The 22853-nt window shown below is 50.3% G+C and overlaps 1 protein-coding gene and 1 long non-coding RNA gene across 2 annotated transcripts; one reads left to right on the top strand and one right to left on the bottom strand.

Moving 5' to 3' along the window:
• The first annotated feature begins 494 nt into the window (after positions 1-494).
• On the top strand, positions 495-22601 carry LOC136514317 (uncharacterized). Its single transcript, XR_010773604.1, has 3 exons — positions 495-799; positions 919-2071; positions 22275-22601. It is a non-coding gene; the product is annotated as an uncharacterized lncRNA (long non-coding RNA).
• On the bottom strand, positions 16297-17153 carry LOC136511687 (uncharacterized). Its single transcript, XM_066505730.1, has 2 exons — positions 17068-17153; positions 16297-16982 (listed from the first exon to the last, which is right to left on the bottom strand). The coding sequence occupies exons 1-2, from the start codon at positions 17084-17086 to the stop codon at positions 16390-16392; spliced, it is 612 nt and encodes a 203-aa protein (XP_066361827.1). The 5' UTR covers positions 17087-17153; the 3' UTR covers positions 16297-16389.
• Positions 22602-22853: the final 252 nt, after the last annotated feature.

The following is a 22853-nucleotide window of genomic DNA, read 5'->3' as shown; positions in this document are numbered from 1 at the left end:
TGCTCGTACTAGATCTGCGCGAGTCGGAGCAACTCTAGTTCAAAGAGGCGCTACTCAATGGCTGGATCCAGGGTGGTGCAGCCGGCCACGAGGGCAACGAGACGTGTGTTGATGGAGGCATCGTGAGCGGCGCGGGCGGACTCTAGATCGACGAACCGATGGTCCCACTGGCGTCGTGGTCGTCGAACCGGCGGACGATCTCCTCCTTCGTCTTCTGTATCTCCTCCAGAACGAGCTTGAGGTTTGGATCCATGGCTCCTAGGGATCGCTGTAGACGCGGGTGAAGTGGTGGTGAGGGGAATCGGAGGCAAGGATTCGGACAGGAAGCTGATACCAATTGTGAGAAGTACAACCATAAGGAGGAAGTAGAAGAACAGTGGAAGAACAGGTAGCGTAGGAAGAGTGCTTAGCTTAGAACTAAATATTTGGATACATCATTTCATAATCTTCTCTCTTCTCCCCACTGTTACATAGGACTGTATATGTTATCACTTATCAGCACTTCAGCAGTGCTCAAGCAATCCCGTTGGGCTGGCGTAGCGGGGGTTGGGCCATCGGTTCCTTGTGGGCCTACGCTCGAGCGAAGCCTTTGGTGTCATCCTGGAGTCGTCCTCGCCTGTGTGCAGGTTTCTGACAGCCTCCAACAACAAGAACACGGCAAATCCCAGCACTACCGTGAACCCAACCATTTCTGTGAAGTTACTGAAGAACTGATGGTCTCGTGAATCCATCCGCCAGGCGGGATTGAAAGAGGGAAGGAGGCAAGAACTCGCCACAATTATTGCAACGATTCAATTCCGTAAGTTCGATCCATTCCTCCCCTTGTTCGATCTCATCGCCGCTGCAAACCAACTTCACAGACAAATTTTCATGAAACTCGTCGTTGACGCCTCACGCAAGGAAGTTGCCAATATGCAGGGAAGACCAGGTGTTCGACGATATGCCCACGAAAAAACCCAAGCTATGCTCCGTCGGTGATACGTCTGTCGCCGACGCAGCGGCCCCGGCGGACCGCCTCAGCGCGCTCCCTGACACGCTGCTGCACCACGTCTTGTCATTCCTGCGGGCATGGGAGGTGGCGCCGACCTGCGTGCTCTTGCGCCGCTGGCGCCACCTCTGGGCCTCCGCGCCCTGCGTCTGGCGCCTCGGCCGCCACCGTGCTCCCCCCCGAGGAGCTCTCCAGGTTCGTCTACCGCTTCTTGCTGGAACGGGAGGCGTCTGCGCCGGTTGACACGCTCCGGCTGCTCTCCAGCCCCGCGAGTGACTACATCGAGGAGGATTACACCACCGTTGATGTTGGCATGTGGATCCAGTTTGCCATTAAGCTTCGGGTTCGGGTCATCCACCTTACCGCGCATCCACGGTACAAGGTCTTCTCTAATCTGGAGCGCGTCAACGTCAGCTCATACCACCTAGAACACCTGAAGCTGTCAGGTTGTCGTTTGAGTGAGAAGAAGCTAAGGCAGCTCTGTTTTCACTGCCCTTCTTTGGAAGTCCTCGACCTCAAGGGCTGCTATCTGGATGCCTCTGAGATATCGTCTTCCTCTCTCAAGAGGTTGTCCATCATCGAGTGCAGGATCATCAGGGACCTCACAATTGCTGCTCCGAACCTGTTGTCTCTGCACTGTGTCAAACCGCACCACCGAGCTCCCTTATTTGAGAATCTGGGTTCACTGGCCACGGCTACTGTCGTTCTTGATGACTCTTGAATGTTGATTATGAATACGAGTATAAAGACATCGATGTGGATGCACTTGAAGAGGGCAGTGACAACAACAGTGACTCTTCACTTAGAGATGATCCAGAGTGTGATAGTGATACCTGTAGTGATGCAAGCACCTGTGAATACAGTGAGATTCTAACTGGTTATGAAGATAAACGGTGTGGCGACAGTGGTGAAGACCATGATCACTGCAAACATTGTAACTGTTATGATTACGGCCCATATTGGAGCAGCCGTAGGCATGGTCGTCGGAACATATTTCGTGCCTGTCAAATTTTAGGTGGCCATAATGTTCTTCGCAGCATATCAAATGCTACAAGTTTGGAGCTATTAGCCAATTCTGGGGAGGTATAGTGCTGATATCTCTCTCCCGCTATTTGTGATCTTTCCTAGTTTCTTAAATGGGTCCATAGATTATATTTGTTACAGGAAAATGGTGTTTTTTTGAAATTTCAAACCATCTTTTCGTCCTCTCACATGGTGTTTATCAAAGCACATTTGGTATTATAGTATAGTATCCCAACAATTGACTTGAGCCAAAAGGAATTGAAATCAGGAAAAGTATAGCAATTGACTTAAAAAGGAAATTAGTTTTTTCTTCTACCGATTGTTGCAAAGTGAATTGATTATATACTAAGTGTAGCCTGCTGGGAACATCGTTACCATTTATTTTAGTCAACTCACAATGTACTTATTTTAGTAAACTTCACAAAAACTGTATTGGCAAAGCTACCAAATAGTAACTTTTAGATTGAATTGAGAACCACACATTAAAGGGTTAAAGTTCTTAAGGCACATATCCCCATCACTAGGTCACACATACAAGCAATAGGCTCACTCAGTAAGTCCCTTCTGTGTGTGTTTTGTGTGCCTGACTTGTGTAAAAGTAATCTGCCGCCCTCCCTGTAGCCGCTGTAGGGGCAGGCGCCGAAAGGTTCTCCTACCGCACTGTAGCCACAGCAGGGGCACGCGCCAAAGTCAGCCCTACTGTCACATCTAGTCACTATAACAGCATGGCAGCCTGACATGTCTATGCACTAGGATTAGATGGGTAGAGTTATATATATAGCTTTCCACTACAACTTAGTAAAGAGAGCGAGTTCAGTTTTGTCATCTCCTCTGCAGAGCTTCAGCCAACGCTGGTGCTTGTGTTGTGTGTGTGTGCGCTCTGTTCTCCCTCCCTTCTTCTACCTCTAGCCATAGTGTGTGGTCGGCAACGTCGGGGAGTGGTCGGCTCACCCGTTTCGAAGATTGAGGGGCTAACAAGTGGTACTAAAGCCGTACAAACGCCGTCGCCGGACTAACCGCTGGCGATGACGGACGGTTTGGAGATGGGCGACAGCAGCGGCGCTGCTGTGGCTGTCCAGCCATGACAGGAGGTCGTCGTGCGCATAGTGCGAGAGGTCAGCGGCACCAGTTGGTCGACGCTGACTCGCACCAACTATGGCGAGTGGGCGGTGACCACGAAGGTCAAGCTCAGAGCCCGACGGCTCTGGAATGCTATTGACAAGGGCACCGACAATGAAGAAGACGACATGTCAGCGTTGGAGGCTATCCTTACTGCTGTACCAGCAGAGTACATGGAGCCATTGACGGCGAAGAACTCTGCTAAGGAGGCGTGGGAGGCCATTGCAGCGATGCGCGTCGGTTCCGACCGCGCAAAGAAGGCGACGACCTAGCTGCTGAAGCAGGAGTACGTCACCCTTAAGTTCAAAGATGGTGAATCGTTGGAGGACTTTTCCCTCCGCCTGCAGTCGCTCATCAGCAAGCTGAGAAGCCACAGCGTCACCATCGATGAAGAAGAGGCGGTCTCCAAGTACCTCCACTCCATGCCGATGAAGTACATCTAGATCGCTCTTTCCATAGAGACAATGCTGGACTTGTCCACCCTCACCATTAAGAATGTGACAGGCCATCGGCGGGCGGTGGACGAGCGCATGGAGCAGGCCACAGCAACGACGGATAGCGGCAAGCTGCTGCTGATAGAGGAGGAGTAGACTGCCCGGAGGAAGAAGTCCGGGGAAGCCTCCTCCAGCCGCGGTGGCGATGGCAAGCGCCGCGGCAAGGCTTCTTCGGAGAAGAAGAAGAAGGTCGACCCCAACGCCTGTCGACGCTGCGGGAAGACGGGTCATTGGGCAAAGGAGTGCCCAAATCGCAAGCAGGAGAAGAAGGCTGAGGCTCATTTGACGCAGGCTGATGATGATCATGAGGCCACTCTCCTGATGGCGATGTTCTGTGCACTGCACGACGTTGAGGCCAAGGAGAAGGGAGAGGAGATGGCAGTGAAAGGGCATGGGAAGGCTATCAACCTCGACGAACCGCGCGCCCAAGTCCACCTCGGACGTGTGGGCGGCAAGAAGGAGCAGCGGTGGTACCTGGACTCCGGCGCCAGCAACCACATAACAGGCTCCAAGGCAGCCTTCTCCGAGCTCGACAACGACATGACCGGCACGGTGAAGTTCAGTGACGGCTCAAGGGTGACGATCCGAGGGCGCGACAGCATCATCTTCAGGTGCCAGAACGATGATCATCGCGCGCTGACGGATGTGTACTACATCCTGCAGCTGCGTTCAAGCATCATCAGCATTGGCCAGCTGGATGAGCGCGGCAGCAAGGTACTGATTAAGGACGGTGTCCTCAGGATCAGGGACCGGGAGCAACTGAAAGGTCCTAATATGGCTAGAGGGGGGGTGAATAGCCTATTTAAGAATCTACAAATCAACTAGAGCAATTTGATTAGTATGACAAATAGCGTAATGCAAACTTGCTCTAGCTGTACAAGGGTTGCAAGCCACCTATCTAACAATTCTAGTTGCAATGATTACTTAGGCACACAAACTTGCTATGTAATTACTCACTAAGAGCTCTTAACCTTGCTACTCTAAAGAGCTCAACTAGATGAATGTAACTAATAAAGCAAGCTTTCAATTCTAATTACACTAAAGAGCTTGTATCAACTAGTTTCCAAGAATGTAAATGAGTGATTAGAGTGATTATACCGACGTGTAGGGGATGAACCAATCACAAGATGAATGTATAGCCAATCACCGGGAGAATGCCAAAGACGAGACAAACGATTTTCTCCCGAGGTTCACGTGCTTGCCAACACGCTACGTCCTCGTTGTGTCGACCAACACTTGGTGGTTCGACGGCTAAGAGGTGTTTCACAAACCTCGTCCACACGATTGGACACCGTAAGAACCGACCCACAAGTGAGGTAACTCAACGACACGAGCAATTTACTAGAGTTACCTTTCGACGCTCCGCCGGGGAAGGTACAACTCCTCTCACAATCACCGGAGACGGCCACGAACAATCACCAACTCGTGCCGATCCTCCACCGCTGCACCGAGCCGTCTAGGTGGTGGCAACCACCAAGAGTAACAAGGGAAATCCGCAGCGCAACACGAATACCAAGTGCCTCTAGATGCAATCACTCAAGCAATGCACTTGGATTCTCTCCCAATCTCACAATGATGATGGATCAATGATGGAGATGAGTGGGAGGACTTTGGCTAAGCTCACAAGATTGCTATGTCAATGAAAATGTGCAAGAGATATCCCTTGAGCCGGCCATGGGGCTATAAATAGAGCCCCCATCAAATAGAGCCGTTATACCCCTTCACTGGGCAAATCGCGCTCTGACCGGATGCTCCAGTCATACTGACCGGACCCTAGACACAGCGTCCGGTCCACAGATGTAAGCCACGTGTCATTCTGAGTTAAACTTGAGCCGCTCTGACCGGACGCTTTGACCGGACGCTCTCGTGGATCATCAACATTGATAGAGTCGAAGAGCTCATCGAGCCGGTGCAGATCAATACTGCGCCAATCACCCCAACACCTGTGACTACGGATCCGATCTCGAAACCACCTCCGAGGTCGCCTTCGCTAACAATTTGCCGCCCGCTCCTCCGCTACTGAAAGGTCCTAATATGGCTAGAGGGGGGTGAATAGCCTATTTAAGAATCTACAAATCAACTAGAGCAATTTGATTAGTATGACAAATAGCGTAATGCAAACTTGCTCTAGCTCTACAAGGGTTGTAAGCCACCTATCCAACAACTCTAGTTGCAATGATTACTTAGGCACACAAACTTGCTATATAATTACTCACTAAGAGCTCTCAATCTTGCTACTCTAAAGAGCTCAACTAGATGAATGTAACTAATAAAGTAAGCTCTCAATTCTAATTACACTAAAGAGCTTGTATCAACTAGTTTGCAAGAATGTAAATAAGTGAGTAGGATGATTATACCGACGTGTAGGGGATGAACCAATCACAAGATGAATACATAGCCAATCACCGAGAGAATGCCAAGAACAAGAGACAAACGATTTTCTCCCGAGGTTCACGTGTTTGCCAACACGCTACGTCCCCGTTGTGTTGACCAACACTTGGTGGTTCGGCGGCTAAGAGGTGTTTCACAAACCTCGTCCACACGATTGGACACCGCAAGAACCGACCCACAAGTGAGGTAACTCAACGACACGAGCAATTTACTAGAGTTACCTTTCGACGCTCCGCCGGGGAAGGTACAACTCCTCTCACAATCACCGGAGACGGCCACGAACAATCACCAACTCGTGCCGATCCTCCACCGCTGCACCGAGCCGTCTAGGTGGTGGCAACCACGAAGAGTAACAAGCGAAATCCGCAGCGCAACACGAATACCAAGTGCCTCTAGATGCAATCACTCAAGCAATGCACTTGGATTCTCTCCCAATCTCACAATGATGATGGATCAATGATGGAGATGAGTGGGAGGACTTTGGCTAAGCTCACAAGATTGCTATGTCAATGAAAATGTGTAAGAGATATCCCTTGAGCCGGCCATGGGGCTATAAATAGAGCCCCCATCAAATAGAGCCGTTATACCCCTTCACTGGGCAAATCGCGCTCTGACCGGACGCTCCAGTCATACTGACCGGACCCTAGACACAGCGTCCGGTCCACAGATGTAAGCCACGTGTCATTCTGAGTTAAACTTGAGCCGCTCTGACCGGACGCTTTGACCGGACGCTCTCGTGGATCATCAACATTGATAGAGTCGAAGAGCTCATCGAGCCGGTGCAGATCAATACTGCGCCAATCACCCCAACACCTGTGACTACGGATCCGATCTCGAAACCACCTCCGAGGTCGCCTTCGCTAACAATTTGCCGCCCGCTCCCCCGCTACTGAAAGGTCCTAATATGACTAGAGGGGGGTGAATAGCCTATTTAAGAATCTACAAATCAACTAGAGCAATTTGATTAGTATGACAAATAGCGTAATGCAAATTTGCTCTAGCTCTACAAGGGTTGTAAGCCACCTATCCAACAACTCTAGTTGCAATGATTACTTAGGCACACAAACTTGCTATATAATTACTCACTAAGAGCTCTCAATCTTGCTACTCTAAAGAGCTCAACTAGATGAATGTAACTAATAAAGCAAGCTCTCAATTCTAATTACACTAAAAAGCTTGTATCAACTAGTTTGCAAGAATGTAAATAAGTGAGTAGGATGATTATACCGACGTGTAGGGGATGAACCAATCACAAGATGAATATATAGCCAATCACCGGGAGAATGCCAAGAACAAGAGACAAACAATTTTCTCTCGAGGTTCACGTGCTTGCCAACACGCTACGTCCCCGTTGTGTTGACCAACACTTGGTGGTTCGGCGGCTAAGAGGTGTTTCACAAACCTCGTCCATACGATTGGACACCGCAAGAACCGACCCACAAGTGAGGTAACTCAATGACACGAGCAATTTACTAGAGTTACCTTTCGGCGCTCCGCCGGGGAAGGTACAACTCCCCTCACAATCACCGGAGACGGCCACGAACAATCACCAACTCGTGCCGATCCTCCACCGCTGCACCGAGCCGTCTAGGTGGTGGCAACCACCAAGAGTAACAAGGGAAATCCGCAGCGCAACACGAATATCAAGTGCCTCTAGATGCAATCACTCAAGCAATGCACTTGGATTTTCTCCCAATCTCACAAAGATGATGAATCAATGATGGAGATTAGTGGGAGGACTTTGGCTAAGCTCACAAGGTTGCTATGTCAATGAAAATGTGCAAGAGTGCTCCCTTGAACCGGCCATGGGGCTATAAATAGAGTCCCAATCAAATAGAGCCGTTATACCCCTTCACTGGGCAAAACGCGCTCTGACCGGACGCTCCGGTCATACTGACCGGACGCTGAAGCCCCAGCGTCCGGTCGTTTCCAGTAAGCTCCCCGAGGCATATTTTTTCGACCGGACGCGTCCGGTCCACCTTGACCGGACACAGACCAGCGTCCGGTGCAATACCCTAGCCACTGTGCCGTCTGACAGCTCGACCGGACGCAGCCTTTCAGCGTCCGGTCGCTGAGTGACCCAGCGTCCGGTCAGTAGACCGACGCCAGCATCATTTCGACCAACTCCATTTCAACTCTAACTTCTTCACCCTTGCTCAAATGTGCCAACCACCAAGAATTTTGCATCCGGCGCAATAGAAATTAGGCATTTCATTTTCCCGAAAGCGCCGAATCCATCTCAACCCTGCAAACACCTGCAAACACTACCTCCTTTGTAGATATGCCAACACCACCAAGTGTATCACCTTGTGCACAAGTGTTAGCATGTTTTCACAAATATTTTCAAAGGTTTTAGCACTCCACTAGATCCTAAATGCATATGCAATGAGTTAGAGCATCTAGTGGCACTTTGATAACTGCATTCCGATACGAGTTTCACTCCTCTTAATAGTACGGCAATCTATGCTAAAATGTGATCACTCACTAAGTGTCTTGATCACTAAAACAAAATGGCTCCTACATTTTATACCTTTGCCTTGAGCCTTTTGTTTTTCTCTTTCTTCTTTTCCAAGTTTAAGCATTTGACCATCACCATTGTCATGATCTTCGCCATTGTTTCATCACTTGGAGTAGTGCTACCTATCTCATAATCATCTTGATAAACTAGGTTAGCACTTAGGGTTTCATCAATTAACCAAAACCAAACTAGAGCTTTCAGCAACGACTTCTTGCCAAGGTGAAGAAGTCCCGAAATCGGTTGTACCTGCTCGACCTCAAGGTGGAGCAGCCGATCTGCTTGGCTGCACGGCGCACTGTGGGGGTATTAACCCCTATACCCCTATGGCTAAGCTTGGGCCGGCCCGGATCGATGGGTCCGGTCCATCCGAAAGACGACGTGCGGCCCAGCCAACCTAGTTGGAGTCCCGCGCAAGGAGTCAAGGCGGATTTGGCGATCAAGCAGGATCCTGGTCGGTTAGAATAGGAATCCTTATCCGGCCACATATGGCAATTGTAACTGACTAGGATTAGTTTCCAGATCTGTAACCCTGCCCCCCGGACTATATAAGGCGGGCAGGGGATCCCTCTAAGAAACATCTCTCATTGACGTACAGCAATACCAATCAGACGCAGGACGTAGGTATTATGCCTTCTTGGCGGCCGAACCTGGATAAAGCCTCGTGTCTGTCTTGCGTCACCGTCTTGTTTGTGGCTTGCGCATCTGTCTGCCGATAATCTACTACCTTGGGCATACCCCTAGGTAGACTGCCGACCATATTTTGTCGACAGTGGCGCGCCAGGTAGGGGGTGTGCGTATTGCTCTCCAAGCAAATAAGATGGTCATCATCTCCGGCTCCATGGCTACGCCGAACGGCCTCACGTTCACCGTCGGCCAGATCACCTGGACCACCGGCTCCGACGACGCCATCGCCATGATTACGGAGGAAGCGTGGATTCAGTCTGCGCCAACCACTACTTCACTTGCATCGGCTACGACTCCGACCACTACGGCTACGGCTCCGACCACTATGGATCTGGCTCCGACCACGGTACATCTGGCTTCGACCACGCCTACGTCACCTTCAGCCACGCCGACAACCCGTCATCCGCTTCCCCGCTACAAAGGGAAGCAGATCGACAACACCGACATGCTCGACTCCATCGATCGGGTCGGCACCAAACTAACTGAAACCCTAACTCTGGTAAGTACGATTCAAAGTCAACCTAATGAGCAGGTAACCGCTACCCACAATAGATCTATCCGACCAGCTCAGACCAGTCGTCCTACGCGACTCGGAACAGATCTCGTGGTCATATCTACCCCTGAGGGGCGCTCCGCTCGTCGCCAGCCGACCCTCGCAACGGGTCTCCGGCTCTCCGAATACGAAGCTTCGACGGAGAACCACCAGGTCCAACCCTACGGCCTGCGGGACGCTGCTTCCATCTACGCGTACAACCTACAACGCCGCTCGGATCTGTGCTTTATGCACCGACCTCAGCCAAAGCCACGCAACTTCGTCAACATGGTTCGGATTGAAGATTATCAAGAAGGATCCGTCCACACAGTCCGGGAGGGCGACTCCAGCTCCTCGTCTGGCATCGCATCTAATGCATCTGTCCACACCGAGCTTCAGCATCACGTAGATGAAGGCGTCAAATACGACCTGGATCTGCCAGACCACGCCCCGGGTTTTCCCCAATTTCCGTCTTTCCCGCCAAGACGAGGGGATTTGATCCATGTTGTCAGCAATGACGAGCCGCCAGCAGTTGGCGAAACAGAACAAGAAAGAACTGCTCGCGAAGCACGCAATATTGACCGGTTTAATCGCCGACAGATCGAAGCTGAAGCAGACCAGGAGGCACGACGCATAAGGGTCCAGCCACGTGACCTCAACAATGCTTTCGACAGGGTGGGGGACAAACAAGTCTTCAAGACTCCAAGCGCCAACGTAGCCGTCGCCATGGCGACAATACAGCGGCTACCCAACACTCCCGAGACCCAGGCAGTTCGCGACGACAAACAAGCTTATCTGACGGCTGCTATGGCTCAGACTGCAGAGATGATGAACCAAGCCCGGGCTCCATCCGTTTCAGTCGAATCAAGCCACAGCCGCCAATACTCAAGTCGCTCACAGCCACTCAACCAACGTGGCTCGCGTAACAACGACCCATCGGACAACCGGCAAGGTGGAAACGGTGGTCATGATGGTGGTCAGGACGACAACCGCCGCCGGGAGGATAACCGCCACGACGTTCGAGATGACAACCGCCGAGAAAACCGCGACAATCGCCGTGATAACCACGGTCGCAGGGCTAACCCAGATGGCAATCGAGATCGCCGCGATGGCAATAACGATCTCCGCCATTACCTCGGTGGACGTGACCTGCGCGCTCGCATCAACTAGAGAGCCAACGATCGTGCATCTCATGAAAGCTATCGCCGTATGGAATATGGCACTGCCCACGGCCCGCCGGGTCTGAAGCAGTTTACTCCACACCTTCGCCAAGTCATATGGCCCAAGAATTTCAAGCTCGAGAAACTCCAGAAGTACGACGGCAAGGAAAACCCCGAATTATGGGTCATGCTCTACGAAACTACGTGCCGATCAGCCATGGCTGACGAGCACGTCATGTCTAACTACTTCCCAGTCGCTGTTGGTCATGCAGGTCACCAATGGCTGGTTAGCTTGCCGACAAATTATTTTGATTCTTGGCAGGAGCTCAAGCAGGCCTTCATCGACAATTTCATTGCTACTTGTGAACAACCCGGCAACAAGTACGATCTGCAACGGATCCGAGATCGGAAAGACGAACCACTGCGCGAGTACGTTCGGCGTTTCTCGGAGATGCGCATCAAGGTCCCATCAATCTCCGACAACGAGGCAATCGAGGCTTTCGTCACTGGTCTCCGCTTCCACGACGCCCTAAGGGACAAGCTCCTCCGGAAGAGACCTGAATCAGTCACAGCGCTCCTGGCCACCGCCAAGAAATACGCGGATGCCGACGACGCTAAAAAGATAATTGTTGAAGAAGCAGCAAGGGTTCCACGTTCCGATCACCCCTCACACCGCGACGATTACCGCGGCAGTCGTGGTCGGAACGACAATTTTGACCGCCGCAACCAGCGCAACGACTCCCGCGACCACCGTGACCAACGTAATTAGCGGTGTAACCGCCGTGACGATTACAGGAGCAAGCGCGCTCGGGAAGACGACGGCGAGGTCAATACTGTTAAAAAGGGGGGCGGACGTCGTAACTACGAAGACGACTATGCCAAAGCATTGAAGGGGCCCTGCCAGCTCCATCCTAAGTCGAACCATACCATGGAGAATTTCCGTGTCCTCAAAACTATCTACACGCGTCAACAGATTCCGGATACGTCCGACAAGCCTAACGACGCAGGGGAACAGCGCAACGAGGATAACGACGACGACGATGCAGACCCTCGTCATAAATACGTCAAGCCAACTGATCGCGTGCACACCATCATCGGCGGCAAGGTGTCCATTGAGACCAAACGAGAACGCAAGCTGCTCGCCCGCGCTTGCTTGAACGTGGCAAACACCGACAACCTTCTCACCGATCCGCGGCTCCCTCCGTGGTCTCACCGTGAAATCTACTTCAGCAGGAAGGACCAATGGGCCGCCATACCTGAGCCAGGGCGTTTTCCCCTGGTCCTCAATCCTTGTATCAACAAGGTTCAGTTCGACAGGGTACTTATCGACGGCGGCAGCTCCATCGATATACTGTTCAGGAACAGCCTGCCCGCCCTGAAAATAGCCCAGACGGACCTGAAGCCATACGAGGCACAGTTCTGGGGCGTTCTCCCCGGACAGAGCTCTACACCTCTCGGGCAGATCACGCTACCTGTGCAATTTGGGACTCCGGACCACTTCCGCACCGACTACGTCAATTTCGTGGTCGCTGACTTCGATGGCACCTACCATGCTATTCTCGGTCGACCGTCACTCACCAAGTTCATGGCCATACCTCATTACAGGTATCTGGTGCTCAAGATGCCTACCGAGAAAGGAGTCCTAACCCTCAGGGGCAACGTATACGCAGCTTACACCTGCGAGGACGACAGCTTCAAAATAGCAGAGGCCCACGACCTCTCTATTCGCATGGCCGAGACCGTGCTCGACGCTAAGAAGGCCTCAGCCGACCACCTGGAGATCCCAGACCTCGAGACTCCGCGCAAGAACATCAAGTCAAAGGAGCACAAGGTGATCCAGCTGGTCGATGGCGACTCCAGCAAAACGGCCCTTATCGGGGCCAACCTGGATCCCAAATAGGAAGACGCGCTCGTCGGGTTCTTGAGGAGCAACGTGGATGTGTTCGCATGGAAACCTGCCGACATGCCCGGTGTACCTCGGAACTTGATCGAGCACTTCTTAAATGTCAACAGCAAGGCCAAACCAATCAAGCAGAAGCTACGACGGTTCGCTCGCGACAAAAAGGAGGCGATTAGGGTAGAAGTTACACGGCTTCTGGCAGCCGGATTTATTAAAGAAGTGTATCATCCGGAGTGGTTAGCCAACCCGGTTCTTGTACGCAAAAAGAATAATGAATGGAGAATGTGCGTTGATTACACTGATCTCAACAAACACTGCCCTAAGGACCCCTTCGGCTTACCTCGCATAGACGAGGTCGTAGATTCAACCGCCGGTTGCGAGCTGCTTTTCTTTCTCGATTGCTACTCTGGTTATCACCAGATCGCTCTCAAAAAGGACGATCAGATCAAGACGTCTTTCATCACGCCTTTCGGCGCCTACTGCTACACGACTATGTCGTTCGGGCTCAAGAACGCCGGGGCTACATACCAACGCGCCATTCAGGCCTGCCTCGCAAACGAGATAAAAGATGTCTTAGACATGAAGCCCCCCAAAAAGGTGAAAGATGTCCAAAAGCTTACCGGATGCATGGCCGCTCTAAGCCGTTTCATATCAAGATTAGGAGAAAAAGGGCTACCGTTTTTCAAACTGCTCAAAGCATCCGAGAAGTTTGAGTGGTCGGAAGAAGCAGACGCTGCCTTCACGCAGCTAAAACATTACCTTACATCACCTCCAGTCCTCACTGCTCCTAGAGAAGACGAAACCCTCCTACTTTACATTGCAGCAACCAATCGGGTGGTCTCCACTACCATGGTGGTCGAGCGCGACGAGCCGGGCCACGCCTATAAGGTACAGCGGCCAATTTATTTCGTCAGTGAGGTACTCAACGAATCTAAGACCAGGTACCCACAGATTCAGAAACTGCTCTACGCCATACTGATAACATCCCGAAAGTTGAGACATTACTTCGACGGATATCGTGTGGTGGTCATGACCGAGTACCCTTTGGGGGACATCATCCGCAATAAGGATGCGAACGGGCGTATCGTCAAATGGGCAATGGAGCTATGCCCCTTCTCCTTGGAATTTGCAAGCCGTACTACAATCAAGTCTCAGGCACTCGTCGATTTCATCGTCGAGTGGACAGACTTAAGCACGCCTGCCTCCCCGGGATCTAACGAATATTGGACGATGTACTTCGACGGCTCTCTCAACATTGACGGTGCGGGAGCAGGAGTTCTTTTCGTGTCACCATCCAAGGAGCAGCTTCGGTACGTCCTCAGGATTTATTTCCCGGCATCTAATAATGCTGCCGAATATGAAGCATGCCTTCATGGTTTATGCATCGCGGCTGAGCTTGGTGTTAAACGTCTCTACGTCTACGGAGACTCGGCTCTGGTCATCAACCAACTCAACAAGGACTGGGACACGACCAGCGAAAAGATGGATGCATACTGCAAATCGATAAGAAAGCTGGCGGGTAGGTTCTATGGCATCGAGTACATACACGTGGTCCGGGACAAGAACCAAGCAGCGGATGCGCTATCAAAGTTATGATCATCCCGAGCCAAGATCCCACATGGCGTATTCGTCCAGGACCTGCTCACGCCTTCCATTGATGACGAAGATTCCGCGGTCGACCAAGCTCCAGACAAGCAATTAGTGGCTACGGTCCCGACGCCGAGCACAACCGAGCCGCCTCCGACCACTCATGAGCCAGACTGGAGAACACCTTTCATCAAGTACTTAACAGATGGCAGCGGTTATACTGATCGAACAGAAAACGAGCGCCTGATGCGTCGCAGTAAACAGTATCTGCTCGTCGATGGCAAGTTATGGCGCAAAAACGCAAAGGAGGAAATCTTGATGAAGTGTATAACCTAGGAGGAAGGCGAGCATCTCCTGGACCAAATCCACTCTGGCTCCTGCGGCAACCACGCGGCCTCAAGAACACTGGTCGATAAGGCTTTCCGAGCAGGGTTCTATTAGCCGTCAGCAGTAGCCGACGCAGAGAAGCTAGTCCGCCGCTGTGAGGGTTGTCAGTTCTTCGCCAAGAGAATCCATGTACCAGCACATGAGATCCAGATGATTCCAGCCTCTTGGCCCTTCACATGCTGGGGACTGGACATGATCGGGCCTTTCAAACCGGCTCCTGGGAAATTTACATGCGTCTTCGTGCTGATTGACAAATTTTCTAAGTGGATAGAATATATGCCTCTAGTATAGGCATCCTCAGAGAAGGCTGTCACGTTCCTCGACCAGGTCATTCACCGTTTCGGCATACCCAACAGCATCATTACTGATCTGGGTACTCAGTTCACAGGGAACGCTTTTTGGGACTTCTGCGATGAAAGGAGCATAGTAGTAAAATACGTCTCGGTGACGCACCCTAGAGCTAATGGACAAGTCGAGCGGGCAAATGGCATGATCTTGGATGCACTAAAGAAAAGGATGTACAGAGAAAACGACAAAGCTCCCGGAAGATGGCTCAAGGAGTTACCAGCCGTGGTCTGGGGCCTCCGAACTCAGCCCAGTCGTAACACCGGCGTCTCACCATACTTTATGGTTTACGACGCTGAGGCAGTCCTCCCACCAGATATAGCTTTCAGATCAGCACGGGTAGAGAACTTCGACGAGGGCAAGGTCAATGAAGTACGGGAGCTAGAAGTCAACAGCGTAGAGGAGAAAAGGCTCGATTCTTGTGTACGTATGGCCAAATACCTTGTTGTTTTGCGCAGGTACTACAACAAGAATGTTAAAGAACGGTTCTTCGTGATCGGGGACTTGGTCCTGAAGTGGAAGACAAACCAGGCTGGTGTACACAAACTCGCAACTCCATGGGAGGGACCCTTCATGATCAAAGAAGTCACACGACCAACGTCTTACAGGTTAGCTCACCTGGACGGTACGGACGTACCAAACTCGTGGCACATCGACAAGCTCAGACGTTTCTATGCTTAACTACTGAGATATGTACTCCTCTTGTACTTTCGATTTAATTCAATAAAGCAATTATGATTTCTCCGAGCACTCTAATGTGTCACTTCGAGTTTTATGATTATTCTAACTTAGCCAGTAAAAGCCGACCACCACCCCTTCTACGGTTTTCGGAGCAGGCCCTGTCTCCGGTTCCTCCTAATACGTGCATGGGATCCGCTCTCTACGTTACGGGTGATCGGCAGGTCTCCCTTGGTTTAACTTGTCTGCGTCTACGTGTGCACAGGTCACCAGACCTCACACTCCGACCACATGGAAAACTAGGGCCGCACAAACTTTTCGGGATGATGTGTCGAGAACGATGGTACAACTAAATAGAACGTTAATATGTTCTTACTTAGTTACACCAACATAAAGTATCAAGCTTAAATACGCTTTCTACAAAGCAAACAAGCTTATAATAATATACAGTTACGTTATTACAAGCTTGCCTGAAGAGGCTCAAGTTCACAATAACACAACTATGTCCTCCTTCTACAGCTCTAAGCCTATTACATTGGCTGGTCGGGGCGCAGGGCACTTACTGCTCGCCGCTTCCGATACCCTACTCGAGTCCCGGGGACTCTTGTGCTAGTCGAGCTGAAGGGGATGGCCCCGCCGGTGCCTGGCTGGTCGAGACCGCAGGCTTAGTTGGTTGGCTTGCAGCTGATGGCATTTCCAGCTGACTCGTCGATGGCGTACCCTGTACAGGTGCTGTCCCACCTCCACACAGGTTAATATCGCCAATTATCTTTGACGACAAGTCTAGCTGGGCCGTCCGAAGTTCCTCTGCCGTGTCTGGGTCTACCTCCTTCGGGTACCCAGCCTCCAGGCGCTTGAGGTCGATCAGGGGGTAGTGGGCACGCACCATGCTTAGTACATGGGCACCCGTGTACTCACCAGCCTCCTTCACGAACTCTTGGAACCATCCCCACGCTTGTCTGCATCTCTCGACCAGTCCGAGCTGGGGCGTCCTCGGCTCTTCCTCTGTGAGCGCCGGGTCGATAAGGTCGAGGACGGGCACAATGCCAGTTGCCACTTCTTGGCACCGGTTCTTCCACGTGTCCCGCTCCTCGGTGGCCTTGAGGCATCGTGCTTTCCAGTCGTCACGCTCTTTGATCACGGCCTCTAGGTGCTTCTTGGCATTGACTTTCAAAACTGCACACAGTACAAAACACCAAATGTGATAACACGACAAGGCAAGGTGGGCAACAGAATGAGAAAGGTGATCTGGAATACTTACTTTTTAGTTCCTCCTTCATTTTGTTGGTGTGGTCTTGGAGTTGAGACTGGCTGCGTGCTAGCTTCACGTTGTCCTCCTTCAGGCGACCACACTCTGCGGTCACACGGCTATTTTCCCCTTGGAGACGGGCCACTTCAGCTTCTAAACCTGCATTACAGCTGTTACTACCAAGAATACAACAACACAAGTCCTGCACTTGCTATGATAAGATGAAACTTTACTTGTTTTCTCCAGCTCTTTGTTATTGAGCTGGCCGACCAGGTTTTGGTTCTGTGTTTCTCGATCTGTCCTCTCCTGGTCGGTGGCTTCAAGTTGGCGCCGCAAGCGTTCCACTTCGGCCGCCAGTTCTTTATTGGTCGCCGTGATTCCTTCAATCTGGTCGAAGCACCTCTTTCGGTATTTTGCGGTTTTCATCAAGTCCTACATACAGACAAGCTAAGTCAGACAGTTCGACTACATAACAGGGTCAAGGATTCAAACCAAACATACCTAGACTTCTGTCACCAGATGCTTGGCCGCCCGTTCGACTCTTAGGGTCTCTTCGATCTCTGGGATTTCTTCGTGCATAACCCATTCGTCGTTCCGATAGCGCGACACATATATATGTTGTCGCCTGTCTTGGGGACGGCCCAGGACCTCTTCTACTTCTTCCTCTTCAGCCTCCTGTTCGGGAGGCGGCGCTGGTCTGGAGTCTGCAGACTCCACGACCACCAGGGCTTTTCCACGAGCCGTCGCGTCGGTAAGAATGCTCTAGGCCACTTCTGGCTGCTGCTCCTCGGCTAGATCCGGCTCCCTTGGCGCCATGGTATCCGCCTCAGCAGGGTTCGTGCTCGGAGCACTTGTACTCTGCTCGGCTGTCTTCTCGACCAGCCGCTCGGGGACTGGCGTCTGGTCGTCCGCCTGCTGAGGTTCAGGCGGAGTTCCTACTACAGGCTCCTCCACGGCTGGCTGCTGGGCAGTTTGTCCCGCCATTGCTGGCGAAGTTGTGCCGCACCCGGCTAGCTGGTCGGGGTTCTCGGTGGACGCCGACCTAATATATCAGAGACAAGTTCAGAAGATAATAGTATCCAATGCAAATTACAAGCTTAAATCAAGGATATAGATACTTACAGCCTCGATTTGTGGAATGATGTGGCGAAGGAGCGTCTCCTCGACCGCCCCTGCTCCGCGTGCTCGGCAGGTTCCACCGGGTCTTTTTCCACCTCCGGTACAGGCGTCGGGGTTTGATGCTCGATGTTTCCCTCGCTTGTCCTCTGTGTTGCAGTGGTCGGTGATGCGACCACTACTGGCACGGAGGAGCCACCCTGCTCCGATGACCCCATTTGTCTTCTCCTCTTTCGAGGGACGAGCCAGAAGATGTCCGCATCCTCTGCTTCGTCGTCTGAAAGGGGGAAGATGGCTTGGCATCGTTTGCTGGCCGCCGGACGTTTGCCAGCGGCTCTGGTCGATGCGTCCCCCACAGTCTCGAGTGCCGCCCAGTGGACGTCGTCGGTCCTGGCGCTGGTCTGGGCGGTTGGGCCAGCAGCTTGCGGCCAATCTACACCGGGGGGAGGCGACACGAACACTGCTGCCCGTTCACGACCATTACACTGCGACACAAAGCGGGGACAACAGTCAATTTCTTGTTACAACATGACTCTACAGTTAAAAGGAGGCATCATTTACCTTTGGGGAAGGTCGAGCCAGCTTGAAGGCGTGCTCGATGTCGTTCAGCCTGACGTAATTGGGATCGGCCAGGTTGAATAGCTCCCCAATCCTGGCCTTAATTTCCATCTTGTCGAGCGGCTCCTTCCTGGTCCTTGTCGGATCGGCGCTCCCCTGGTACTCGAAGCCTGGATGAACCCTCTTCTGGCAGGGCTGGATCCTTCGGCTGATGAAGTTCCCGACAACACTTGGGCCATCTAGCTTTCCCCAAGGGATCATCCCGAGCAGTTCGGCGATCTGCTCTAGGTTCTCGGGCTTCTCTGTCCAGCTATTCTTCTTCTCTGGAATCAGCTGTAACACCCCAGGTGTTTATCATCAGTTAAGCAATAGGTTTGAGCTCAAACATGACACGTCAAGTGGTAATCAAGGTGTCAAGATCAAATCTACATGATGGAGCTTCAACTTAAACTTGGGCCACACACATTTGCTTACATATGGACCCTTGTTAAGATTATGCAAGAGTAATGCTAAACATGCTTCTTCCATGTACATTACATCCACATGCATCCATCTAGACCCGTGGAAAAGTTTCATGAAGTTTGGAATCAAAAAGTCACATGAAATGATAAGTCATATATTTGCATGAATTGCTTTATCAAGTGGATGGAAACCTATGAAGTCAACCAAACCTTGGTACCTTGCTCAAACAACTCTACTTGCACTCATGAACAAATGTTATGAAGGGTTCATGTTGAGCAGGTGGCCAGAAAATGCACCAATGGATCAAAAAGGATAATATAAGCTTCATCGTGATCCTATTTTGGTCAAAGTAGAATAGTAGGTTTTATACCAATTTTGAGGTTGGACCTTAAATGAAAGTTGTAGTCCATATCATGTAGAACAAACTTTGTTTTTGGAACAAAAGCCAGATCAACTTGGAACTAAGTCAAACAGAGGCTCGAAAATTGAACCAGCGGCTATTTTCAGACTTAGAATTTTTCTAAGTCTGGAATTCATCGTCGTCGCCATTGGCATTCCGCGTTCTCCAAATTTTGCTAAGCAACTTGAGTTGGTCCAAAAATAAAAGTTGGAGATAATTATTTGGAGAAGAGGATACCCAAAGATGGGATCAATTGGACCAAGTTTGACCTCCCAAAATGAACAAAAACCGAGCTTTACTTTGATCGACATTAATTCATTGACAGTGTCAAATTAGGGCCTAATTATCTCTCAATCCTTTGCTCTAATGGCTATGAACCTTTAACGAAATTTGTAGAGCATCGGATGGAGATCAAACTTCGTTAAAGGCCCACCATCAAATTCCCAACCGAACCAGCCCAAAAACGGCTTCCAAGACGCGCTGGATCGCGCTCGCCACCTGCTCGTCAAAATGCCGACGCGTGGCCAGGGCGTGGCAGCCATGCGAGCCGAGCGCCCCCACCTCCTGCCGCGTGCCTTGCCTCCTCCTCGCGTTTTGTGGACGCTGAGCCGCTCCCAGACGCTCCGCGCCCCCCACTGCTCGCTCTCCTGGCCTCTCTCCTCGCCCTTGCTCGCGTCCGCCATTGATGGCCGAGCAGAGCTCGCCGCCGCAGCCGTTCTCGCCGCTCCCAGCTTTCTCACTCCCCACGAGCACCACCCTCAGCTTCGCCGCCATCTCCTGCACGCCGTGCTCATGCTCGCCGTCCAAAACCACGCTGGGAGCACTGCAGTCGCCGGCCGCCGTCGCTTCCGACCGCCGGTGCTCATGGCCGGTCCACCACAGACCGCCTCTCGGCCATCCAAGACCACCAGCGAGTGCGGGAGGACACCCTGGTGCTCCTCCTCCACTTCACCGCCGCCGTTAAGCCTCCTCCGGTCGGATTCCGCGAGCCCCGACGACCTCCCTGTTCAAAATCCCGTCAGGGACCTCCTACAAAAATTCGACGAAAGTCAGGGTCCTAACTGCAATGTCATTGACTCAAGTGAATAGTGCTTCCGAGGACCTATTTGTTGTAAATCGGGTAAAACTTTGAAACTTCATAGTAAATCATAGGAAATTCGTAAAATAGCAAATGAGGACTTTTTGGAATCCTTGTGAAGTTTTCTATGCAGTAGATCTATAATCTTTCATGTTTTAGTTTAAAATTTTAGCTGTGAAAATGGATTTATGCATCTAGGTTTTCAATTCTAGTTGTATTTGTCTTTTTTCATAACTGCAGTTGTAGGGCTCCAAATGAAGTGAAATTTTTGTGGCATGCTACTCATGTGATGTTTGATGTGTGGTAAAAATTTCAGGATTTTAGGCTTGATCAATTTAGAGATATGAAAAATAACAAATGACATATGCTGCTTTGCTTCTATTCTGGACAGTTCTGCATGTATGCATTGTTTGGCTCAGTTAAGTTATGAATCATGCCTTGTTGATAATAAATGAGTTGTAGTAATTTTCATAAGCTTTTCAAAAAGCTAAAGAGCACAATTTTTGGTTAAGTATGTGTTTAGCTATAGTTGTTTAAAGTACTGTGGCAGTTTCTGCCCAAACCCAGACAGGGTTGCTTTGTGTGCCATGTGTGACCTTGTTAGTTGCAGAATTAGTTCTAGGTGTTTATAGCAAAGTTGTTCAAAAATTGTTAAGCTTTCCAAAAATTCCAGAACCATATTTATTGGACATGTGGAACTCAACTTATAGCTGTTTAAAGTAGCATATCAGTTTCTGTTCATGTTTTGGATATAGATGTCTTCCTTGGTTTAATTGACCTTGTTAACTATGAAATCATCTTAAGATGATAATAAGAAAGTTGTAGGTAACTTTATAAGCTTTCCATAAAGTTAAGAATCATGTTTGTCGGAGGTCTAGAACTCCATTTATGCTTCTCTAAAGTTCCTATAAGTTTTCTGTCCATAGCTGTGCCTCTGCTGTTTAGGCTGCTGGTGCAAGTGTTACTTGTGCAACTAGTTTCATGGTGTAAATGATGTTTACTGTAGTTTTGGTAAATACAAAAGTCGTAGATGATTATCTTATCTTGCTTGTGTTAAATTTTCATGATCCTAGGTCTGATAGTTTAGGAGTTGCATGCTTAATAAGTCTACTGTCAGATTTTGATTACATTCTGCGCAGACTTAAAAGATTAGCATGTTTGGTCATGATAACTTAGGAATCATGCTGAGATGATTAAAGATGAAATGTGGATAATTTCCTAAGCTTTCCAGAATGTCTTGTTTTATATCATTTGGATTTATAAAACTCCAGATATGATTGATTTATGAAGCTGTTGTTTGCAAGTCCAGAAATTGGCATATTCCGGTTATAGTTGTTGCTTCACCTTGACTTGCTTTGCATGTTGCTAGGTGTGGTTCATGTCCTTGGTAATTAAGTTAAATACACCTGAGATCTTGTGAGACTTATGTGCCATGTATAATATTCTTTGTTATCTTAGCATGATAGATTGTGTGATGTTAAGTTAAGCATCGCAAAGTACTTAAGTGTGTTTAGTGTAAACGATGCTTGTCTTGCTTGTTATTTGTGATGCGTCTCATGGTACTATTCTTCATATTCATGCACTTGCATCTTGCATCTCATCTAGGTACGCTAGATGCACCACGTGAAGGACGAGATGTTGGAGCCGAACCTGAAGACGGTGTATGGTGGACCTATCCCGAAGGTGGAAGGACTGGACAAGTGCTAGGACGGGAGATGCTCACTTAACGAGTGTCGTCTAACTAACACTGACTCAGTGTGGGATCCCAGGCAAGCCCCGGAGCATATTAAGCCTCCTAATTTTCGAAATGCAGTTACAATATTATTGTTACATATATATATTGTTGCATTAAGTTTAGGCGTTGGATGAAAACACTTGCTGCATTGGTTATCCAATCCTTGTCCAGATCTTGATACCCTGAATCCTATGTAGCTCAGGCTCGTGTAGTGCTTAGCCCTGCTTAAACACGGTAGAAGTCGGGTGATTTCCTGTCACCTGCGAGATATAGGAATCTACATGTGGCACGGTTGGCTATATTTGCTATCGTGGAAAAGAACCAGTCTTAATTTGAAATGAAGACCGGGCGGAGGCTTGCCGGTTTACAGTGACTCCGTCTGTGTCGATTAAGGACTGGATCTTGGAGCCTTTCCTGTTCATGTTGAACGCATGCCTCTCTCTTAGTTG

Source organism: Miscanthus floridulus, chromosome 16, assembly GCF_019320115.1.
Source record: "Miscanthus floridulus cultivar M001 chromosome 16, ASM1932011v1, whole genome shotgun sequence".
In the NCBI taxonomy this organism is placed as follows: domain Eukaryota; kingdom Viridiplantae; phylum Streptophyta; class Magnoliopsida; order Poales; family Poaceae; genus Miscanthus; species Miscanthus floridulus.
Note: the sequence above shows the minus strand (reverse complement) of the source record. Positions and strands in the feature narration are given on the sequence as shown.